The sequence below is a fragment of the Equus quagga genome, unplaced genomic scaffold (genome assembly GCF_021613505.1).
Source record: "Equus quagga isolate Etosha38 unplaced genomic scaffold, UCLA_HA_Equagga_1.0 226_RagTag, whole genome shotgun sequence".
Lineage (NCBI taxonomy): Eukaryota > Metazoa > Chordata > Mammalia > Perissodactyla > Equidae > Equus > Equus quagga.
The window spans coordinates 159,707-182,060 of NW_025799809.1; the positions used below are offsets into that span (position 1 = coordinate 159,707).

Below are 22,354 nucleotides of genomic sequence, written 5' to 3' on the forward strand. Positions count from 1 at the left end.
AAAGAAAAGGGATTTGCTTAAGCCTCTGATGCGACCAAAATGTGACTCTTTGTGTATGTTTGTGTATATTTCCTTCAGAGATTTTCCTCTATGTTAAATTAGATATAAACTAGACAAATCTGGTTAGAATGTACACACACACATAAACACACACTCACTCACTCATTCACATCAAAGGCTAACGTTTTTACATTGAGTAGACAGCATACTACCAAATGATGTGTTCTTAAAATAATTTCCAAGGGCTGGTAAGAGATAAGATTCTTAGTGTAATGATTAGAAGTATAGAGAAATGAAAAATATACTTCACAGAATAAAAGCCTACAAGATAAATCGATGTAAGAACATTAAGAAAATGATTAGAGTATTAGACCTGAAACTAAGAGCAAATACCCATTAGCATCAGGGTCCCAGAGTCAGCTTACTCCTAACCCACAAGAGTTGAATGTGCACATTATGCTAAACAAACTTAAAAGACGGAGAGAACAAATAAAAAAGGTAAAATACAAAAGTATACACTCAAGCTTATTATGGGCACATAACTATGTACATCAATATTACATATGTACAATATATACATAAAGATGTACAGCAATAAGGGATTAAAAAATTCTATTTGAATATGATGTAGGCTTTTCTTCAAAGGGGACTGAAATGAGCGATTTACAACACAAAAATTAAGTAAAAACTTTTAATTCATAATTCCAAAAGCATTGGTTTTCAGAAGAAAAAAATTAGTTCTAATTTTTGTTGTAAATATAATTTCCTTCATTTTCAAATTTCTCAAGGGAGACATAATGTAGGCATTTTCCAAAATGGCAGCTGATATTTAAAAAAATCAAGAGAGCATTGATTTACAAAGGTATTTCTGAGAGTACTTAAAACAACCCAATGCAAAGGAGGAAAGCAGACAATACTCTCAGAAGCAGACATAAAGAAAAACTGCAACTCAAATGAGTATACTGCCACTCCACACTCATCTCTCCAATATGCAGCACTGCTCGACACAGCCACTACGCTAGACGCCTAGCAGCCATTTCAAACTTAACTTATCAAAAGATCTGCTCCCCCTCCTGTCTTCCCTGACTTGGTCAACAGCACACTATTAACCAAGATGCTCAACCCAAAAACCTAGAATCATCTTGATTTAGATTTTTATTTACCTGCCACACCCAAACCATAAACAAGTCCTGTAAACTCTACCCACAGACATATCCTTATTTATCTTCATTGTCATCACCCTTGTCTTAATCATCTTAACTATCCAAGACTATTGAAAGAGACTAACTGGTGACGGAAGACTGTATTTTTCACAAAATGGCCACAGCAATATTACCAGTCCTGCACGCTCTTCCAGAACCTTGCCACTCCCCATCAAGTGGTGCTGCCTCTGTCCCCTCCTCTTGAACCTGTGTGGGCATGTATGATGGTCCTGACTAATGGAGAATGCTGCAAGTGAGTGACTTCCAAGGCCAGGTCTAAAAAGGCAATACAGCCTCCCCCTGGATCTCTCTTTCTTGGGACGCGCACCTTTGAAGGCATGAGCCGTCATGTAAGAAGTCTGGCTACTGGAAGCCTCCAGGTGGAGGGAGCACAGGGAATGATGCCCAAGGAGCCCCAGCTGGTCCAGTTCCTAGCTGTCTGAGTCTTTCCAGCTTAAGTGCTAGACACGAGAGTGAGGAACCCTTTGGATGAGTCCTGACCCAGTCACCATCTGACTGAAACTGCCTAAGAGACCCTAAGCAAGAGCCACCTGACTGAGCCCTGTCAACCTCCAGAACTGTGAGAGATAATACTAAATGTTTGCTGTTATGCAGCAATGGGATTCCTGCTTCTCCTTTGGCTCCCCAACAATCTATCCTTCTCAGAGCAGCCAGATGATCTTTAAAAATACAGACTGTATTGTATCATGCTGCCCCCTCTTCCAACTGAAACTCTTCAAAGGCTTCCCATAACATCGAGACTGTAAACCAGGGACCACATCTCACCTACAAAATCCTCCTCCCTCACTGCGTCTAAATGCGTTTTCTATCACTGCTGTCTCACTGGCTATACTCCAGTCATACTATTTGATCTCATCTTGGGGACTTTGGGAAAGCTGCTCCCTCTGTCTGAAAGGCTCTTTCCCCAGATCTTTGCATGGCTCGCTCCTTCTTGCCATTTAAGTTCCAGTTTAAACGTCACATTCCCAGAGATTACCCAAAAGTTCCTAAAGTACCACCCAGGCCCCCCATTACTGGCCCTGTTTTAATTATCTACATATGCCTTGTTGCAATCAGATATTATTTATTATTTTGTCTGATTCCCCTCACCAATCAGACAAATTAGTATTTTCTTGTCTGTTTATTAATTTGTCTGATTCCCCCTACAAGAGCAGAGGCCTTCTCTTAGTCCACACCATATGCCCAGCACTTAGAATAGAGACCAGATAAGAGCAGGTACTCAATATTTGATGACTAGATAACTGAATGAGGAAAGCACAGGACTTCAGAACGGTACCTCTAGAAAGAAAAGTGGTTCTACTGCTCAATGGAACATGCCCTGGGAACTGCCAACTCATTACTCTAGTCCTGTGCTCAGCAAGCAACTTTCTGATTAAGAACTCTGTTGCCTAAATGAATCTGCCCTTCAAGAGTAAGCAGGAGTCCCACTGGAAGTTACCACACTGGTCGTCATTTCTGCCTTTGTCAGTGCCTAATCAGCTAGGGTGAGTCTGTCACCCTAAACTTCCCCCACTCTGCCCACCCATCTCCAGTCCACGCCTACTGCCACAGCCCAAGAGAGCCTCACCATTTCTGGGTGAATGGGGAAGATTGGGTTTCTGACCCCACAAGGCTAGGGACAAGGCTTGGTAGGGTCCCCATGACCCTACCCAGCTGGCCTCCCCATTGCAAAGAGCATACTTGAACCATGACATCACAGAAAACGTAAAACCTGAGGCGAATGAACACCTTCCAAAGAGTGGCCACTCTGTAGTTCTCACACTGCTCCTGTGCACACACTACCTTCAGCTCATGGATCAGGCTTCGAGTTTGGTAGAGGCTGTAGCAATCCTGGCTCTTCACTGCAGACAGCAGGTGGGTGGTGTCAGTGAGGAAGCGGAGCAGGTCCTCCTCGGAGGTGGTGAAGGACTGCCACTGCCTCACCAGCCCACTGATGTCATTCTTCCTCTGCCGAACGCTCCGGACAGCACTCTGCCACCGGTCTTTCAGCCTCGTGAAGTTTAAAACAAATTCAGGTCTTGGGAAAAATAGATCGTTAGAGAATTCTGACATCAACATGTAGGAAAAATAACTATAAATACATAATAGGAACTCGGATTTGCTATTTATATGCACAATTTAGATGGGAAAAAACTCTTAACACCTGAGCACCATTCAACTTAAAGATGATGGGGAACTTGGGGCTGGGGCGTGTGTTTTGATGAAAGGCATTTAGCAGAAAGTGTCTGCACATGACCTGGTTTTCTGCCAGCATGCATGACAACCATTCCCTTGAACAAACTGAAGCTGTTTTAACATACATTATGCCAAATGCTGTATGGAAAACTAAACATTGGGTCAACGGGAAACGGATGAACCGGTAGGTACCATGTAATGTTCTTTATTACTTGATGGTTGCACTTTAAGTAATTTCAGCAATAAAGAACATGCTTTCTGCAACTACTCAACTAGTTATTTCCCAGATCAATTACACTCTTCACATGATTGATAAGGCCTTTTATTTATTATGGGAAAAGTCATGCTTTGCTATACTGATCAAATCAAAACCAGTTTATCATTTTGGAATTGGTTTGAATTTATTTCTTCAGAGCCAGGAAGAAATGGGCATTATATTTCTTAGTTATGCTGAACGATGATTCAGAGGTATATGGGTGGTGATGGGGGGCGGGGTGGAAATAATACCTATCAGGACATTTAGAGAAGTCTTTAAGAGGCCAGGCCACCTCCAGACTGTCTGCATGTCGACCAGCTGTGCGGGCAGGTTCAGTCACTGTCACCGGGCTGGCCTCAGGCGCTCTGCTCAGCCCAACTGGCACTGCCCAGGGACCTCAACCCCATGTACAGCAGAGAGAGAAATCCCTTCTTTCACACATGTGACAGAGCTACCTGCTGGGAACAGCAGCACTTTAAAATTTATTTTTTACAGAGCAAAACATCATGAAGCTGAAGGTAGAGAGGAAAACAGACTACAGAAGACTCTCTGGGGTAAAAACTTAGTTAACCGTATTTGGTGAGTGGGTATTTGCAAAGCGTCTGGTCTGCCAACTCCACCCACCCATCATAGGGAAGAGTGCCACCAAAGTTTTTACGGCTAGATTTCATCCTAATATACAGTCAAAAGACTGGCCCCGTGGTGGTCTATCAACTGACACGGCCACAGGGGACTGACACGGTCAAGATCCACGTGGTGGAAGGGTGGCCCCAAATGCACCACCTTCCCCGCACCCACAGCCATCACAAGCCCCAGACAGCTTACTTCTTCTCCACTTCTGTTGTGTCCAGGAGTTGTAAGGACTGGGTGATGTAGGAATCAGCAATTGTCTGGTTTATAGAAACTTCAGCTTCTAACATCTATATATGAGTTAAAATATAAAATAGCAGCTAGTAGAATTCATTTTATGAATCTGGAACTCATAGTGCCTATTAAAACCAAAGCTCAGAGGGGATATGCGAGATGATTCATTTGCAAATCATCTGAGCCTAACTACAAAAAATGCTCAACCATCACATCAACATCACCTGTGGATATAATCCTAGAAGCAAATACATCTAATAATAACTATATCTAATGCCCATTTATTGGGCGTTTACTATTTGCTAGGCACTGTATAAAACATACATTGTCTCACTTATTCCTCAACCTTAGGACTTAAGTAATATTATTAGATCCATTTGAGAGGAGGAAACTAAGAGGGAAGGAAGTTCAGTAACTGATTCAAGGTCACCCAGCTTTTTGGCTGGACAGATTTCATTTTCATTGGATGATCTTGATGTAACGATGCAGACGTAAATCAGTTACATTAAAAAGTTACAATGAACTCATCATGCACACTTTTGAAATGCAGGGTCTGGCTATAACCACCAGCAGAATTTTCAAATAAACATCAACACAAGCCTGGGGAAACTCCTCTGTGAAATTATTAATGCTACAATTATGATTATACCAAGTGCTTCAATATTTTAGAGAATTACTTAGTAAAAATGCAAAGACGAATTGAAGTACTTTAACATATTCTTGGTAAATTAGTTGTATAATGTTTGCATTCTGTGAAAGCAAAGTTTGCCCTAGAAGCTTCCACCTACTGCAGAAAATCTAGGAGTTCTGTCATTAATAAAACAGAACAGTAAAACAAAACGTTGAATTTTATGAAACACGTGAGGATTTTACAAATGATCAACTGACAACGGAGTTTGCTTAAAGACTTACATTCCATGTTTAGAGAGTGATGGGTACTCTCTGTATTTTCTTTAAATCTGTCTTTCCCGGATGCCTGCCCCAGGGTCGGGGGTACTAGGTGGCAGAGAACACATGTTTACCTCATATGTTTTCTGCTGTTCCAGGAGAGTTGGAAGGCTGTCAGAGATATTTGCTTTGAGTGTCTCCTCTATCTTCTCCAAAAGCTGGACCCATTTTTCACAGCAAGAAAGAAACTTTTCACTCAATCCAGTTCCCTGAAGCTCACTACAAAGGTTAAAAACAAACATAACAGAGCCATGTAACAGTGACATTCCTGAGCTCAAGCCGTTAATTTTACCCTAATGGAAAATGGTAAGAGATGGGCTCTGCTGACCTGCAGCGCTCCAGCGCTGTCGCCGTGGCCCGAATCCACTGCCGGTTCAAGTTCTGTAATGTCTTTACAGCTATGTCACTCAGCGGGAGCCTGAGGCTGACTTCATTCAAACGTTCAACCTCAGGTGACTGGGCTGTCAGTGCCAGCACGTGATTCTACGAAAACAATTAAATTCCTGATTTTTGGATGCCAATGATATATCTAGAGGATGCAAAGGCCTCAGAAATCCTGTAGACCATCCTTAGTTCAAAGATAAGGGAAAACTGGAGCCTAAATAGGTAAATGACCTGCCCACAGTCAAACAGCTAACTAGTGTTGGAACTGGACCTGAACCCAGACCTCTCAATCCTGTGGCTTTTCTAGGACAACAAGCTGCACACACGGCCAGAACCTAACCAGCCCAGGAAGTAGAAAGTCATCTCAGATTTTGTCTTTGAGGAATATTGAACTGAGCTTTCTTTTTTAAAAGACCCATTCTGGACCTTCAAGTACCTTTTAGTCTGCCAACAACTTGACTTTCAATAGATCATGCAGTTTACCTACAAATCAAATGAAAATTCGATCCTTAAAACAACCCTAGCAAAGCACAGGACAACATCCATATTTTGGTAGAATATGAAATCACAAGAAAGCAAACTCATCAAAATTTTATTTTTAAGATGATATTCCAGGGACAGCCTCTAGGTCAACAATATGTTAAGCAAACATCCTTCACAATATCCATGTTGCCACTATGGAACTCTGCTGTGATGTTCTGGGTCAGGGTCAGCAAATTTTTTCTGTAAAGGGTTCGGTCATGAACATTTCAGACTTTTATGGGTCATATTGATGAGGATTATTTTAGGCTGGTTACTTTTAAAACTGCAGATGAGAAGGGGGCTGGTTACTTTTAATAAAAGCAACTCTGAGGAGTAGAGTTTGCTTGCCCTTTGTTGGGAAACATTTCCATTTGTAAGGAAAATCTCCACCTGTAAAGATGCCTCCCGCTCTATGCCAGGAAGAAGGGGGATGAACTTATCTCTAGAAACTCTTTAATCAGTGCCAAAGGCAAGAACTTAAGTTGTTTACTGTCTGGCAACCTCATGTAACTGACCCCCCCCAACATCCTCCTTTGTCTTTAGCTGAAGATAATATTTAAGGGGTGACTTCTGCCATTTACTCAATCCAGTTTGATTCTTATCTAAAAGTTATAGGACCACCCAATAACCAGAACCCTACGGGCACTGACACCATTTTAACCACTCTTTTTACACATTCTTTCCTTTGTCTTGTAAAGAGATAACTCACATACCTATGCCTCAAATTTAGCCTTACTCTCCACCCATGTTTGCAGCAGCAGCAGTGGCAGCAGCAGTGGCAGCAGCAGCTCCTCCTGCCTGTGGGTCCTGTCCCCATGCTATTCCACACTATTCTATAAATAAAAGAGCACTACTGCCAGATCTTGAGAGTCCAAGAAATCTTTTTCTCGACTCCTTGGCTCACTGACCCCACATCAATATGATCTCTGTTGCAACGATTCAACTCTGCCGTTGTAGCATGAAAACTCCCATAAACAATATCTAAATAGAAGGGAATGACTTTGTGACAATAACACTTAATTTACAAAAACAAGTGGTGGACTGGATTTGGACAGTGTGCCACAGCTTGCTGACTCCTGATCTAGGTTATGAATACTGGTCCTTCAGAGTTTGCACGATCCAGAATCCTTTAATTTTTCCATTCACTCATGTTAACTATACTAAACTCACTAAGGTAATAAAGAAGGAAAAAATATATAAATAATTTTACACGATATTTTACTTTTGATCTCGATTAACCAGAAAAATTCAATTAATCACAACAGCCAATTCCTAGATTATTCTAGTTCACGGAAGCTAATTAGTAAAGATAGCAAAATTTAAAAATCTACTAAAATTACTGTGGCACATTACTAAAACAGATCCCTATGTTGTCACACTTTTCCACACCTTAGGGAAAACAGGGCAAGAACAAATGGTGCATAACTGACTGTTCTGAAGAGTTTAGACACAGATTCTATAAGACGACAGTAACCAGCTTATTTTTCATCCTGTGGTGAATTTAAGCCCTTAGGAAGGACAAATATTGGCAATACCAGGAATAAGTCAGGATTTTCTTCTTTTTCTTGCTGGTAGAGTTTATCTAAGTTTTCCTCTTCATGCATAATAAGACCTTTTAAAGATTCCAACTGGTCCCCAAAATCCTTGAACTGTGAGAGAACCACCTAGAATGAGAGAAATTTCTGTTAGAAACAATTTTCACGTGTGTGTATAACAGAATTAAGCATAGCCTCCGGGGGCTGATAAAAGTTCAAGTTGTTTTCAACCCCTAGCAGCTCATTATTATCTTGAATATTCAGAAGGTGTCTGATTTTCACTCTGTGCCTTTGGCAAAGCACTGAGCCTTCAGGAAGCGCCTGCCTCAGAGGGGAACGCAGAGGACGGTTAGTGAGTATTCCGCTCCCTCAGTCCTGCTGGTTAAATGTTTTTTTCCTGATGGTACTGAGGTGTGACCATGGTCTTCCTTGCAGCTTTTTGACAGCTCATGCACTAAGGGCTTTTCAAAAAGTGAATGAAGAATATAACAAATGGCCATGCTTTGAGCAGCTACTTCTATGACTCCATTACCCTACTTGGAGATCCAAATAACTATGAGATCTGAACAGTGTACGAAATCCAGCACTTCTTTAACATGTTCAATAAAGAAGAAACAATTGCTGAGATCTGCCCATTGCCCGTGGGATTGGAGAATCACCTGACTGAAGAATCATGTCAAATGGCGGATGTGTTTGGCGTAGCTTTATTTTGCAGCTGCCCTAAGGAGTAGTCTGCAAAGCTCTAACAACTATGACTTCATAGGATACGAGGAGTTGAGGAGAGTGTGCGAATGCCAAGACTACAACTTAAATGGAAAAGCAAGATGAACCTCAAATCCGTTTGCTTTCACAAGCAGCATCTTTTCCAAGTAAGAGGCCCTCTGGAGGAGGTGCAGCTGACCAGAGAGGAGCACGTTGGTACTGGACTCTGTGGGCTGTGGGAGTCGATCCAGGAGAGTGGAATTTTGGAGAAAGTCTTCTTTTGTCTTCTGTACATCATGCTGCAGCTCCTGGAGAAGAAAAAGTGGTCACAAAACATTTCCTCCTTCTTTCACAACAGAAATCCCCATCCCCTGCCACTCCATCAACATCTAGGAGAATTCCTGCCCGGAAATTGTGGGCATGTTTTTCTGTTATGGTTTATTTTAACAAGTTAAAAAAGCTAAACATTCTTTATATGATGCACAACTCTAGTGCTGTTCTAAAATTCGTCAGTTCAGAGCTAAACCTGACCACTGATCAATAGATTTGGGGCTTCTAGTGTTCAGAAACTGAAGACCACTTGAGTAGAGTCCTGTGTTTTATATTTCTAATCATCAAACACTCTAGGGATCTGTCTTAATGCCATTGTAAGAATCAACACAGCCCTGTTCTCTGCCTGAGACTTTTTGACATAAGTGGATTGATTTGCAGAGAATGTAGAATCCCCTTAGAAGATACAAAATGCATCTAGTCACCCACTTTAAAACTAGAATGCATTCACTTTCTGAGCATTCATCAACATGATAGGATAATTCACTCGGTGTGATCATCTAAGAATAGTACACGTTGAATCTCTTGCTTTAGAAATACTCTGAAATATAGTAGTCTAAAAAGCATTATACCCACAAAATTATTTCTAAAGCAAGAGATTCAACCTGTACTATTCTTAGATGATCACAACGAGTTAAGAGACTTGTGCTTTCATTTGAGACTTTGTATGAGGCTTCTGTTTTAGATTTACCTGCTGGAGTGAAAGAGGAGACTTGGAAAAGGTGGTGTCAGGTGCCCCTGTCCCAGCTACCTGCTGCCTAGACCTCCCCCTGGGCCGCCACCTGTCGCTCCCAACCACACACCTCCCGGCCTTGCCCAGGTCCTACACAGCGTGCTCACGTACCTGCTCTGATGCCCTCTCTGTCCCTGTGGTCTGCCCAGTCCCTGAGTCACGGCCCCGTCTGCTGGGCTATCGTGGCCTTGGTTTTCCCAGTGGGCTCTGCACTCACCTTTAAGTCCCGCAGGGCCGGCGTCAGGATCTCTGCCAGGTTGTTTCCAGACATGTTGATGTTTGCGAGCTGTCGGTACTTTGCTTCCTGCTGCTCCAGCCTTGCTGCAGCTTCAGTGTGAGCGCTGTTATAGGCCTTCCAGAGCTGCAGCAGACTCTGGGCCTTCTGCAGCTGGTCTGCGATGTCTTGATTGACCTGGGTCCACCTGTCAGCGCAACATGAACAACAGGACCCTCATTCCATCCTTTCTCTTGCAGCAAAAGCACAATGCACACCTTCTACCAGTAAGTTAATAGCAGATGGATTGTTAAGAAGAGACTGTTAAATGCCTTTTCTATTAATGGCATCACCATTACATAAACAGAAGTCCAAATTAGGATATTTAATTGACTTTATAATTCTCAACAAAAACTGCAAAATTTGTGATTGGCAAGAAATATCTATTATATTATGAATGTCTCTTAGGCAAAGGTGAAGAAAACACTGAACTGTGTTCCTGATGAAACTTTCTCCACATGGGAAGGACTCCTATTTTATGGGGGGGAGGGGGTGTCTTTAAATAGGCCTCATTTAAATTGTGTTTATATAAAATTTATCTTCCCATTACAAAAGCAACGTATTCCTTGTATAAAAGTGCAAATAAAGGAAATTATTCTTATTCCATATATAAACTGTAGTATCTTGCCTTTCTTTCCCATTTAACTTTTTACAAAATATTTTCCCCATGTTATTAATAAAAAATTTTAAGCCTAATTTTAAAGGGCTGTACGTAATGATCTGCAAATCGCCTGTTTTTGGTTTAGTTACAATAACCAAATTCCTGTTTAGTATGGATATTGAAGTATTTTTTCAATTTTTGCTTTCCTTTATAATGCTCAGATACAACTTTGTTCAAAAGTTTTTCTCTATACTCCAAGATATTAGTCTTAGACTAGATTTCTGAGAAAATTAGTGGGTCAAAGAATATACATATGTAAATATTTTTAAGATTATGGGTATATATGATCAAACTATTTTCTGAAAGCATTGTAATATCTACATTCTCACCTGAAGCACATGAGAATAAGTGTTTCACAACATCCTCAACCTGGCTAAACGTGTGAAAAATGGCACAATTGCTATACTTTTATGTATTTCAAAAATCTTAACAGAATAATGTTTTTTTACAAGACTTTCCCCAATTATAAATACAACATATGTTCTTTGTAAAATAAAAAGACAACAAAACCCACAAAACATGTATGTTTATGTCTATCTTTATATCTAAATCTAGATTACCTACCTATCTACCTATCTATGAAAGAGAAAGTAAAAAATCCCCTGACATCTCATTAATCTAGTGATAGGTACTATTAGCATTGTGGTGATATTTTCTTTTGTCTTTTTCAACATGCCTTCCAAGATATTCTTGTGCCAACATCTGAACATGTAGGTGCAGTGGTGACAACTGAATCCCTTTAATAGCAAACTACACCACCATACATTTTGAGGGTGGCCCCCGATACCGTATGTAGAGTCAGATGCATTTCTGTGTTCCTCCTTGCCCTCCCACCCTCCCCTCTTCCAATAAGGAATGGATCAAGAGCTGACCACACTACTGCAGGGTATGTAAATTTGGTGTCCTTTGTTCAAAGTTGATTTACAGGAGAGGCTGAATCTACATGGAGGAAGGGTGGAGATGGACACTGAGGGTAGCTTAACCTCTTCAATACTGTCTGGAGCAAATGATCTTTAGGCCAACTTTCATAGCCCATTCAACAGAGCGGGTCATCAAAGAATTCCTTCCAACCCCAAATATCACCTCCCTGAGAGGTATCCTAACATCCCCTTTCCTCCATCTTAGAATGTTTCCAGTGACACAGATTGTCCATCTGACACCCCTTAGTCTGTTTCTGCCTGTGATTTTGGTGTCCCTGAGGATCACACTGGGCATTTAGTCTATGCCCTCTGAAAGTGGCTACCCTGGGGCTGTAATTAGGGTGTTTCTAGACTGATTATACCCAATACTTGTACAAAGCAGGTAATAGCCTTCACAACATCAAATCTTACATGAACTAGATCCTTTAAAGCAGAAGAGAGCAGAATCCAGTCACCTCAGATGATTTAAGAAGACTCAAATGGCACTTCATTTGCCTCATGTCATTATGATGACGATATCTGATCTATTATTCAAACTGTATCTTAATACGTACCTTGTGTGAGTATCTTGGCATTTCTCTTCGATTATTTCAGCAACTGAGGGGCAGTAATCTTTGAGTTTTCCAATAACCTCCTGGAGTTTCTTCCAACTCCCTTCACTACTCTCAGCTTCATCTTGAAGAGACTAAGAGAACAGAGCAGGGAGGTTAGTTCCAGAACGGCCTGGCTACTTCCAAAGAAGGCAGCAGCTTTTCAGCACTTGTTGCTATTTCCCAACAATAACAACACTCAAACCTTAACAGGACTGGGATAAATGATTAGAAAGGTGAAGAAGAGAACAACTGAGAAGGCATTCTTTCATTTGAGACTAAAACTTTAAAAAGCATACACACACAAAAAAGCCCACCCAAACCCTTTAAGTTGAGAAATAATATGGACAGGAAAAATGAAGAAAAATTCAATGTATACTTTTACAAACTTTTGCTCATTTGGCTCATGTGAGCCATTTTGGAATTTCAAGTTATACTTATGATGCTGCTGTTTAAAATGTTTTGTGGGGAGTGCAAAAGCAAACACTGGAGATTTTCTGCCAATAATGCACTGTACAAAAATCTGGTTAATTTACCTGAAGGTTCTGCACCTGGCATGTCAAGGCCTCCAATGATAAAACCACAGGCTTGCTGTGTTCCATGCAGTACCAGAATCGGATTGTCATCGTACTCACTTCATCATAGAGTTTATCATAAATCTTCCACTCCTGTAAAACGGACTGCATGGAGGTTTTGAGCTCATTGACCTATATGAAAAGAGAAAACATATTTAGAAAATGAGTGAGAAGAGGCTCTCTCATCATTTTTTTTTCCCTAAGGACTCTACCATTGCATCCACCTTAGGCATTTCAAGTTGAGAGTACTGATGGAGCTTTAGTGATTAATTGAAGGTGGGAAGGGAAGGTCAATGAACAAAAAATATCAGAGAAGGCTAAGTTCTAGAACAGGTAATGGAAAAGAGCCCTGAGACCAGAAGGATCTGCAGGGAGAGAGTTTGGCCAAGAGAGTGACAGCCAGTGAAAGAACACTAAGAGAGGAATCAGAATTTGTGAGTGCACGTTCCAGGGACACCCTATTAGCTTTCTGACCTTGGGGAACTTATTTAACCTTGAGTCTGTTTCCTCATCATCAACAGAGAGATAATAGACAAAAACATAAATAGTGTCTATGAAAATGCTCTGAAAACTGAAAAGCATTATAAATGTAAAATGTTACCTGTGCTACCTGACACTTGAGTCTGATTACTACTAGCAAGCAAGCATAAATTGAAACGAAACATACCTGGCCAAAACAATGGGCAAGTGCAAACTAGGAAGAAATGCAACAGTGAGCATATTTTATCTGTTAGTATGCTTCAATAATCATGAAAGGATGGAAGCTGAAGCACTTAAAGGATATCAGATACAACTGAGAATATATAAATATATATTTATATATATATTATATAAAGAACACTTATAACTCAAGAAAAAAAGGAAAAATAACCAAACTAAAAAGTGGACAAAGGATTGAATAGACATCTCTCTAAATATATACAAATGGGCAACTATACACTTAAAAAGATGCTCAATATTCACAGTCATTAAAGAAATGTAAACCAAGACCACAATGAGACATGATTTCATATCCACTAGGATGGCTATAAGCAAAGCGGATAATAACAAGTGTTGGCAAGAGAGTGGAAAAACTGGACCCCTCATACTTTGCTGGTGGGAATGTAAAATGGTGCAGCCACTAAAGAAAACAGTTTGGCAGTTCCTCAAAAAGTTAAATATAGTTACCATGCAACCCACCAATTCTATTCTTAGGTATATACCTAAGAGAATTAAAAGCATATGTTCACACAAAAACCTGTATACAAACGTTCACAGCAGCATGACTCATAATAGCCTAAAAGGGGAAACAACTCAAATGTCTATCAACAGATAACCTAAATGTGGTATATCCACACAATGGAATATTGTTCATCCATAAAAAGAAATGAAGTTCTGATACATGCTGTAATATTGATAATCTTCAAAACATGCTAAGTGAAAGAAGACAGACAGAAAAGACTATTGTATGATTCCATTTATAGTTATGCATCGCTTAATGACAGAGATAAGTTCTGAGAAATGCATCATTAGGCGATTTCATCATTGTACAAACATCATAGTGTCCTTAAACAAACCTGGATGGTATAGCCTACTACACACCTAGGCTATATGGTACTAATCTTATGGGACCACTGTTTTACATGTGGTCAGTTGTTGACCAAAACATTGCTATGTGGTGCATGACTGTATATGAAATGTCCAGAATAGGCAAATTCATAGATAGAAAGTAGATGAGTGGTTGCCAGGGACTAAGGGAAGGGAGAAATGGGGAGTGATTGCTAATGGGTATGGGGGTTTCTTTGTGAGGTGATGAGACTGTTCTGGAATTGGATATGTGATGGTTGTTTATCTCTGTGAATATACTAAAAACCACTGAATTGTACACTCAAAAGGTGAGTTTTATGGTATGGGAATTATATCTCAATTTAAAATGAAGATCTGAGTAGAAATGGAGTGTGCTCACTACGTTGGCCAAACTGGACATCTTAGTTTGTAGGGTGATGTCGAGTTTTGGATGTAATTACACAGGCCTGCATTCAGGCCCTCTGTTCTCTGCTTAACAACTACAGAGGGCACTGCACATCCACCGTGATAAGGAGGCTTCCCCAAACCCTGCCCGAAACAGGGACAGAGGAAAAACAACCTGGGAGGCTAAAATGCTAGTCTCACATTGGCAATTATGGGGGCCAAATGTCTTTATAAGGACTGGATGGCTCAGAAAAAGAGCCAGAGTCATTAAGAAAGAATAAAAGAAAGGAAGGAAAAAAGGGAGGCAGGAAGGGCACTCCTCACAGATGTACCTCTCAGAAGCTTGGACCTATCTGGGTGGCAGGGATGATTCTGGTACAAAAGGGCCTACAGGCACACTGCTACACAAGGCACTGCCACGGTTCAGGCCGCATGGGCCTTCATGGCTTCCTCATATAAAGTTGGTGCAACTCCTGGTGCTCTTAAGGGTAGCCCCTTAGAATATTATAGCTCCACAAAAAGAAATGGGACATGTGGTTTGAGGAAGAGGATAAGAAACCCATTAAGTAAAATTCACAATGCTAGCGACAAGAAGAAAGAACATCCTCAAAATGTTAGAAATGGGATCCGCCAGTAGGGGAGCATTCACTGAGTGCAGTATATGCACTGCCACCAAGGTAGAAAGGAATGAGTAGGTATCACCATGCCTATTTTATAGACCAGGAAATTGAGGCTTAGAGAGGTTAAGTACCTGCCATGGGGCAAAGTTAGAAAATGGTAGTGTCAGGACCTTTATCTAGGTAGAGACTCAAAGCCCTTGTTCTTAAACACTAGGCTATGTTGACTTTGGAGAGCTTATGGATGCATGATCTAGGTCGTATCCCTCTGCATTAAAAAAAAAACAAAAAAAGCTTTATTGAGATATAACTCACATTCCATACATCTCACCTATTTAAAGTGTACAATCATTATAATCAGTTTTAGACCATTTTCATCACTCCAAAAAGAAAGCCCATACTGATTAGCCACCACTCCTCATTCTTCCCCAGTCATTAATCTACTTTTTGTCTCTAGAGATTTGCCTATTGTGGGCATTTCACATAAATGGAACCATACAGTATATGGTCTTTTGTGACTGGCTTCTTTGACTTAGCATAATGTTTTCAAGGCCATCAATGTTGTAGCATCTATGGGCACTTCATTCCTTTTTATGCCTGACTAATATCCCATTATATGGATATGCCAGTTTTATTTATCGCTTTGTAAATTGATGGACATTTGGGTTGCTTTTACTTTTTGGCTATTATGAATCATGCTGCTATGAACATTCATGTTCAAGGTTTTAATGTAGACATATGTTTTCATTCCTCTTGGGTAGACACCTAGGAGTAGAATTGCTGAGTTATATGGCAACTCTGTTTAACCATTCAAGGACCCGTCAGACTGTTTTCCAAAGAAGCTGCACCATTTTTCATTCACCAGTGGTGTGTGAGTCTCCATATCCTTGCTAACACTACTGTCTGTCTTTTTATTACAGCTATCGTAATAAGTGTGAAGTGGTATGTCATTGTGGTTTTGAATTGCATTTCCTTGATGATTAATGATATTGAGCATCTTTTCATGTGCTCATTGGCCATTGTTTATCTTCTTGAGAAATGTCTGTTCAGACCGTTTGCTCATTTTTTCTTTGGTTATTTGTCCTTTTATTACTGAGTTGTAGAAATTCTTTATCTATTCTACATACAAGTCCCTTAAATAAGCAAATATTTTCTTCCATTCTGTGGTTTATCATTTCACTTTTTTGTGTCCTTTGAAACAAAGTGTTTAATTTTGATGAAGTCCAATTTATCTATTTTTTCTTTGGTTGCTTGTGCTTTTGGCGTCACATCTAGGAAACCATTACCTAATCCAAAGTCATGAAGATTTACGCCTATGTTTTCTTCTAAGACTTTTGTAGTTTTAGCTCTTTATATCTTTGATCTATTTTGAGTTAATTTTTGTATATGGTGTGAATGCAGAGGTCTAACTTCATTCTTTTGAATGTGGATATCCAGTTGTTCCAATACCATTTTTGAAAAAGACTATCCCCCCACCAGCCCCGACTGAATTGTCTTGGTATCCTTGTCAAAAATCAATTGACCATAGGGCTGGCCCCGTGGCCGAGTCGTTAAGTTCGCGCGCTCCGCTGCAGGCGGCCCAGTGTTTCGTTGGTTCGAATCCTGGGCGCGGACATGGCACTGCTCATCAGACCACGCTGAGGCAGCGTCCCACATGCCACAACTAGAAGGACCCACAACGAAGAATATACAACTATGTATGGGGGGCTTTGGGGAGAAAAAGGAAAAAAAAAAATCTTAAAAAAAAAAAAATCAATTGACCATAAATGTGAGGATTTATTTCTGGACTCTCAATTCTATTCCATTTATCTATATGTCTATCTTTACGCTAGTGCAGATCTTCTTGACTTATGATGGTGTTATATCCCAATAAACCTGTCATAAGTTGAAAATATCGCTGTCAAAAATACAGTTAGGGGGCCAGCCCACTGGCGCAGTGGTTAAGTTCGCACACTGTGCTTTGGCAGGCCGGGGTTTGCTGGTTTGGATCCCAGGTGTGGACCTTTGCACTGCTTATCAAGTCATGCTGTGGCAGGTGTCCCAAATACAAAGTACAGGAAGATGGGCAGAGACGTTAGCTCAGGGCTAATCTTCCTCAAAAAAAAAAAAAAAATGCAGTTAATAAACCTAACCCACCAAAGATTATAGCTTAGCCTAGCCTACTTTAAATGTGCTCAGAACGCTTACATTAGCCTATAGTTGGGCAAAATCATCAAACACAAAGCCTATTTTATAATAGTGTTGAATATCTCATGTAATTATTGACTACTGTACTGAAAGTGAGAAACAGAATGGCTGTATAGGTGCAGAATGGTGGTAAGTCTAACGGTTGTTCACCCTCATGACTGCATGGCTGCTTGGGAGCTGCGACTTGCTGCGGCTGCCCAGCATCATAAGAGAGAAACCTACCACATATCGTTAGCCTGGGAAAAGATCACAATTCAAAATTTGAAGTTCAGTTTCTACTGAATGCGTATTGCTTTTCCACACCATCGTAAAGTAAAAAAATTATAAGTCGAATCATTGTAAGTCAGGGATGGTCTCTACGGTCTACATGTTTTTTACATGCATTATCTCATTTAATCCTTTTTCCCCTCTACGTTTTTATTATATTGTAATTTAATTGTGTTGCAACGATCTGTTCAAGTGTCTTTCCTTCAGTAGCCTGTGAACTCTTTGAGGGTAGGACTCATTTACTGTCTTGTTGATCTATGTACCCTCAGCAGTGGGCATAGTGTCTCACAAAAGATATGTTTAACAAACGACTCAGACAAGATACATTAAGCTTATCTCTATTTTCCTGCCTGAGTTCTGGGGGAAGAATGAGGCTGAGGGTCGCCTATGGATTTCATTCACCGAGGTTATTCTCAATTCCCTCTTGGAACAAACGGTTGAAAGTAGATTTTACTAGATGACAAATAATCCACAGTAAGGACTCTCTAGGAAACATGGAGACACCTATAATTGGTTAGTATTTACAGTTTTCTCTCTTCCTTTGTGGGGAAACATCAAGATTGCAACGTCTACAGATGCCTGTTCTTTCTCTTTTGATGCTCTCCTCCTGGAAGGGGTAAAAGCAGACTTTGACATGCCTTTCATAAAATCATCCACACTCTTCCTCTGTACTTTCTCCTGGCCACATGCTATGTTTCTCCCCACCTCTGGACTTTTCCCTACGCTGACTATGCTTCCAGCTTAACAGAGGCTACAGGAGGCAGGATCACTCCGTCCCTGAGGGCCCTCTCTGCATGGGGGGAGTTGAGCCGTTTCTCTGTAGCTGCTCCTGTACATGTGGCCAGGACACCATGCCAGATACTCTGCTGGGTTTGATAGGTGGAGACATTTTTGTCTGTATGAGTACATTAGACAAAACAAAGATAACCAAATGGATTTCTAGCCCGCCAATGATGCTGAACCCGGGCTTTGCCTCTGATTATCCAGTGCAGAAAACCGAGATTTGAAATGCTTTTCTCTACTTCACTTCAGGATTCTTCTCAGCAACTGTTCAGTTTTTGGTCTGGAGTGAGTCTCCATGATTAAATAACAAATAAGATAAACAAAGGATATGTGAAGAGAAATAGTACAGTTCAGATGAATTCTAGTACCTGGTTGATAACACTGCTCCTCTTTTGAAATAATCCATCAATTCTGGATGCTGTATCTGCCAACAATGGCATTGTCCCACTTTCTGAAGTCAGGCAACTTTGTCTCAGCTCAGCCAGTGCTTTAGATTTAATTGCAAGTTGATTTTCTATATCCTGAAAGGGCAAGAGCCAAAGGTTTTCACATGCACAATATTATAAAATAATTAATAAGTTGTAAGAAACAAGAGTTAGCTCTTTTCAAGTAAAAATGCCATTAAGTATAAAATTAAATAAAACTATACTGAAGATATTTTAATAGTAAACTCAATTCCATTTTGACAATGATTTATTACAATGACTTTACAATATTAGAATATGAATTTTTACAATAATTCCAATTATTACATGGCTCTAGATTTTAGAAGAATCTAGGTAACAAGTCCTTATCACACACTACAGTAGAAAGAGTCCCAGAGACTTAGTCCCCATTCCACGTCCACCCTTGACAGGCGGTTTGACCAGGGATTAAGTCATCAAACCCCCAAGTTTGCCTTTTCTCCTCTGAAAAACAGTGACGATATCCTACGACATGCATGACAGCACTCAAGGGAAACCAGGGTGGCCTGCTGGGGGTGGTGTGGTACTGAGCTATGCAATATAGGCTTCCAGTCAGGAGCTATGCTGAATCCAAGGCGGCTGTGAGAATTCTCGAGTGGAAACGGCTAGTGGGTAGTTAGAATATGACCATCGGAAAAGATCTCTTATGGTGATGCTGCTGCTCACATATTATGCCCAGTATTATTCTGTGGCCTTCTAAGCAGAATTGGGGTCTGAGCTGACTTTCCACCCCCGACAATGAGTAGTGCCATACCTTCTGGAGTAGGTGCAAAAGCAGCACAACCTGTGCCATCTGCAGCTACGGGGACAACTGAAATGTTTTCAATAGGGAGCGACACAATCAGAGCAGGGCTTAAGGGGGATTAATCCACATTTGGGTGAGGGCACCTCAAAGACTAAGTGACCTCACAAATGACAACTGAACAAAAAAAGGGCACGGTCAACAGCCTCAAGCCGAAATGTGACTTAGACAATGGTTCCAAGGTACAGGTGGTCCTCTTAGAACACATCACAAAGTAGGTAAAAGAAAATCATTTTCTTCTGAAGAAACAGAATGAAAGACTAAAAATAATGAAAACTTAGAGTAATTTTGTAAATATTGGGTAAATTAATGAAAAACACAAAAGTTGGAAAACATCTAAATCAAAATTCCCTTGGAATATTTTTTTCTCAGGAGTAACACTCAAGTCTCTTAAGAACAACAATAAGCATGAAAAGACCTTCTGTTTATCATAAAAAACAGCGTTTTGCAATTTTGTAAAGCCCATGGATGATTGTCTGTTTTACATAAGAAAGTAAGTACATAGGGGTTTGGAGGAGAACCCAAAGAAACTACAGCAGCTTGCCCCATTCCTTGGGGCACGAGTGGTGACTAAGCAGCATGATCAAGCCGCGTGGGACAGGTGCTGTGTGCCTTCTCACCTGACAGTCCAGGAGCATCTTCTGCACTGAGATCACATTTTCAGGTTTTTGTAAAGCTTTCAGTCTCTCCTTTTGCACCTCCATCCAGTTGTTCAAAATCTGTATTTTATTTTCATTCTCTGTGATACTCTCCAAAAGTTGTTCTAAATGTTGAAGCTACAAGTTGTAAATAAGAAAATAAAATTCTTACTTTAAACCACATGCTTTAAAATGTAAACGTCATGATGTGTCATTTTTAATAGGATAATTTTGTTTCATCTCAGATTTCTAATATTTTGCATAAAATTTCCCAATAACTTTGGGAATAAACAGTCATAAATCAGGAAACAGAATTAAAATCCCCTTTAAAAAAATCTAACATTTGATATAACAGTTAGCGTGCTAAGAAAGCTGGCTGTTTTGGAGTTCCATAATATCTGTACAAAATAAAATCATGTTGCTAACATTCAATATTTTTTCATTGCATTACCTATTGATCTATGTGAAGCTTAATAAAATTTTCTTTCCCCAGACTCTCTTCATTAGAGTCACTTTAAAATTAAGTCAATATCAAAAATCACAAAAACGTCATCAATTTAATAATTATTGCTTGTAATGTCTGATTCTTCTCATTTCTAATGCTTACAATTTTTATCAGGTTACAATCACAGCATACATAAAGTTTTAAACTCTTTTCCCAATGTCATAGGCACTTGCTGTGTCATGACATATGCCTTATATTAATTTAAAAGGCTGCCCAATATTTCATCAAATGGACACAGTATAATTTGATTAACTATTCCCATGTAGTTGGAAATTAAGGCATTCTACATTTTTCACCAGTATAAAAATGCTGAATTGAACGGTTTATGTGCAAATCTTTTCCTTTTTGGAGGACCATCTACTAAGATAAAGGTGTAAGAGGTGGAGCTCTGGCTTAAGAGATAAGGTGATTATCATGGTTCTGGAAATTTTCCCAATGTTTCCCAAAAGGGTATGTAGCCATTATCTGTAACGTATGAATGTGATGGCTTTAGGTTTTATGTTTATCTTACTGAATGAGAAAAATTTAATAAGTACAATGTTACATTAATGTTTATTTCAAATGTTTGATAACTGAAGTTGTAATCTTTCCATGTTTATTGGTTAACGATAATTCTCTCTTTTGTGAATTATCTGTTCATGTTCTCTGTCCATTCACGTACTTGAATCTCAATTGTATAACCCATTTGGATGCATCCTCTACACAGCAGAAATCAACCTATTGTCATTACCAATAATATATAAATATTAAATATTTTTCCAAGAATAAGTTTTCTTAATCTTTTCAGAGTCATGGAATGAAAAATCTACCACAAGGCCACATCTATTTTTCTTCCTTTTTATAATCTTTTCAAAGCTGAAATAGCTTTGCTGCCTTTGAACATCTACTTTCACAGAAAATGTCAAAATGTCATTTCGTAGTCTCTCAGAATACTTGACATCTTAAATAAAATTTATCCTCTTCACTTGCCTAACTCAATTTCCCACTAAGAAATCTCAAAAAAATATAAGAACTATTTTCATACTCTCTTATATGTACCAATAGGAATGCTGAAACATAGGACTTAGAAAAGGGCTCTAACTGAGACGATTATCAGGCATAACTGGAAATTAACTATATGAATGTCTTTTCAAACTTTTCAGAAAGTTGTATTTTGCAAAAACCAATCATACATCAAACCATCACACATGAGCACACCTTTCTGTTTAGTGTTCCGTGTACCCGGTGCCATTGACGGTTCATCTCTCCCAGGTGCTCTGCAAACTCTGTTCTCTCATAGCGCTTACTTTCTACATCGCAGGTGCTTAACTGAAGTAATGACTGGTTAACAAAGTCAACTATCCATTGTTTAAAGTCCATTTCCATTCTAAACTCCTAAAACAAACAAACAAAACAAAATCAACCAACCAAAGCCTGGACTGAAGTAGGTTAGATGATCTGGAGTTCCTT

At 39.8% G+C, this 22,354-nt stretch overlaps 1 protein-coding gene across 1 annotated transcript in view; it reads right to left on the reverse strand.

The window, feature by feature from the left end:
* The window catches only part of LOC124233787 (nesprin-2-like), a 298,013-nt gene that overhangs the window by 46,259 nt on the left and 229,400 nt on the right, over positions 1–22,354 (reverse strand). Inside the window, exons 83-94 of the mRNA XM_046650989.1 lie at positions 22,103–22,279; positions 20,383–20,538; positions 18,865–19,017; positions 12,654–12,824; positions 12,082–12,212; positions 9,890–10,094; positions 8,738–8,917; positions 7,908–8,036; positions 5,795–5,949; positions 5,541–5,685; positions 4,480–4,574; positions 3,006–3,240 (exon numbers count right to left, since the gene is read on the reverse strand). Coding sequence (XP_046506945.1) covers positions 3,006–3,240; positions 4,480–4,574; positions 5,541–5,685; positions 5,795–5,949; positions 7,908–8,036; positions 8,738–8,917; positions 9,890–10,094; positions 12,082–12,212; positions 12,654–12,824; positions 18,865–19,017; positions 20,383–20,538; positions 22,103–22,279 — 1,932 coding nt within the window. The remainder of the gene's footprint in view (positions 1–3,005; positions 3,241–4,479; positions 4,575–5,540; positions 5,686–5,794; positions 5,950–7,907; positions 8,037–8,737; positions 8,918–9,889; positions 10,095–12,081; positions 12,213–12,653; positions 12,825–18,864; positions 19,018–20,382; positions 20,539–22,102; positions 22,280–22,354) is intronic.